The 2,763-nt window shown below is 43.9% G+C and overlaps 1 protein-coding gene across 1 annotated transcript in view; it reads right to left on the bottom strand.

Moving 5' to 3' along the window:
* Window positions 1-1,346: 1,346 nt before the first annotated feature.
* The window catches only part of LOC109952331 (olfactory receptor 6N1-like), a 5,451-nt gene continuing 4,034 nt past the window's right edge, over window positions 1,347-2,763 (bottom strand). The window contains exon 5 of the mRNA XM_020587357.1: window positions 1,347-1,564. Within this exon, the coding sequence (XP_020443013.1) occupies window positions 1,400-1,564 (165 nt within the window). The 3' untranslated portion in view covers window positions 1,347-1,399. The remainder of the gene's footprint in view (window positions 1,565-2,763) is intronic.

Genomic DNA, 2,763 nt, shown 5'->3' with positions numbered 1-2,763 from the left:
AGACCATGATCTATACAACATGTGAACATCATCATCTTACCTGAAGACGTGAATCAGACTCGGCTCTGCTCAGTCAGGTTCAGTCCGATAAAGGCAGGACTTCATCTTAGCTCCACACTCTGGCTTTTCAGCAACAACTGACCTTTCTTCTGATTATAATGGAGGTTATAATGAGGCTGAGAAACGTTAATTACACCAAGTTACATCAGATCCTTTGCATCAAAAATGTAAATTGGACACAGGATAGCAAAGGAACACCAGAGGGACCGACTTTTAGTTTCTTTTGTGGCTATAAACAAGCATCTGCAAAGTAAACACAGACACGTAATTGTCTTTACCAGGGTAACAACTGTCTGCTTCAGGTGTCTGACCTCCTCATTAAAGAATTATTACAGAAACTCTTATTTTCCTTCAATTACTGGTTGTGCACATGAACACCTAGTACTGACAAACATGAATGTGTGTGCTTATCTTCCTTGACCACAGAGTCCAGAGGGAACATTAAGGACACTGACCATGAACGTCATAACTTCGCACTATGGACTTTCAACAACTGGTTTTTATTCTACTTATAATGAGGCTGATAAATGTTAACTACACAAAGTTACATCAGATCTTTTCCATATGTAAACTGGACTCAGAATAGCACAAGAATACCAAAGGACTGACTTTTAGTTTCTTCTGTGGCTTTAAATAAGCATCTGTGCTTTGAGTGAAATGCTAATGCTACCATTGCAGCATGCTCACATTCAACGCTAATGTGTTGATACTTAACAGGAGACATTTATAATCACATATGAAAATGTCATAGTGGAGGAAAAATCCGAGGATCACCAATATAATTAGAATACATACTCAAGGAAAGGTGAATATTTGTATATAAATTTAATGGCAGCTCTTCAAAGTTTTTTTTACTATTTCCTGAAACAAGAGTTCATTAAAAATAAAAATCTGCATAGCTGCCATAGCCAGTTTAATGTCTCAGCTGAAGGCTTACTTCGATACCAGGTTCTGCAGCCACTCGATTAGACAACTTGATGTATTTGTTTAGAGCCTCTGAGTTTTCTCTTTGGGTGTTGGACTCAAAGCCACATCACATTACAACAGTACACCCTCCAAAAAAAGTCCTCTAATATGCTGAGCTGTTTAGTAAAAGACTTTTCTTAAGAGTTTGATGCTTTCACTGGGACCAATCTTAGAAGGTAATGATGGTTAAGTGGAAAGGACCTTGCAGAGATTTTGAGACTGTAGGCGGGTGTGCTACAACACTGAACAAACAAATGACTGATGCAATATACAGTTCATAAAGACTAGTTTTTAAAAAATTATGTCATCAAGTATGTTTATGTGCGTCATAGTCATGTTTTCAAATGGATACAAAGATGCCTTTCCTTTCCAGTCAGGACACTGTGCTGATGTCCTTCGTGACTGAAACAGTAGCAGACCTGAACCTGACCAGAGTCCTTCTGATGGACTCTTGCAGCTCCTTGTTCCTCAGACTGTAGATCACTGGGTTCAGGAAAGGAGTCAGAGCAGCGTACAGCACAGCTACAATGATACGAACCTGAAAAAAAATGGACAAAGTTCCCCTCATTAAATACTTGTCAAGTTATCGTAAAGGCCAAATGGTCAGTCACATCGGATTTACTGAAAGGCATTTATGGCTACCAGGACTTTGTCCAAGCTGAACCATCTGACAGCTGTAGGCATATTACCAACCACCTGTTTTTAAACATGTGCATTGTCACAAGATTTGACTGGCACTCGTCACGTTATATCATGTTGTGGTGATTGATTTCTGCAGTGTTTTAATGGTGCTCGACTCAAATATTCACCACCGGCATTTTACCTGGACTAAAATATTTGCATCAATAGTGAATGATAGGTCACATGTTGGGAACTAAAACATGTCCAAGACAAATTAGCTTCATTGAGGACATGATATGGCCTCAACACCTTCTACACCTTGTTTGAGACCTCCAGCTACAGCACAGAGAGGACGCATGCACACATCTGGACCACCCAACCCCCCACATCCCCCCACTAACTGTCTCACCAGGCCAGGTACGCACAATCCTGAGAAAGATCGATCCCCGCAAAGCAGCAGGACCGGACCACATCCCTAGGAGGGCTCTCACAGTATGTGCCAGCGACCTGGCTGATGTTCTCACCACCATCTTCAACCTCTCCCTCAGCCAGAGCATTATTCCCACCTGCTTTAAGACCACAACCATCGTCCTCACCACAATCAATATGAAGTGTTTTGAGAGAGTGGTGCTGGCCCGCATTCAGAGCAGTATACCGGACACCCTGGACCCCCTGCAGTATGGCCCAATGGGGCCACCTCAGATGCCATCGCGGCTGCCCTCCACTATTCCCTTTCTCACCTGGAAAATGGAGACTCCTACATCAGGATACTCTTCATGACTACAGCTCCACCTTCAACACAGTGTTCCCCACAAACTGTCCACACTGGGTCTGCACCCCACCCTCTGTGACTGGCTCCTGGACTTTCTGACTGGCAGGCCCCAGACTGTCGGGATTGGCAACAAGACTTCAGCCAGCATTATCACGAACATCAGCACCCCACAGGGATGTGTCCTCAGTCCAATCCTCTACACCCTGTTCACCCTGTTGCCTCCCACAAGGACAACATCATCCTAAAGTTCGCAGACGACACTGCAGTGATAGGTCGCATCACTGGCGGGGATAAAGCAGCCTACACGAGGGAGGGGGCCGGGCTGGTGTCATGGGGCAAGGACC

Source organism: Monopterus albus, unplaced genomic scaffold, assembly GCF_001952655.1.
Source record: "Monopterus albus unplaced genomic scaffold, M_albus_1.0 scaffold454.1, whole genome shotgun sequence".
NCBI lineage: Eukaryota > Metazoa > Chordata > Actinopteri > Synbranchiformes > Synbranchidae > Monopterus > Monopterus albus.
This window is presented reverse-complemented; position numbering and strand designations above follow the sequence as displayed.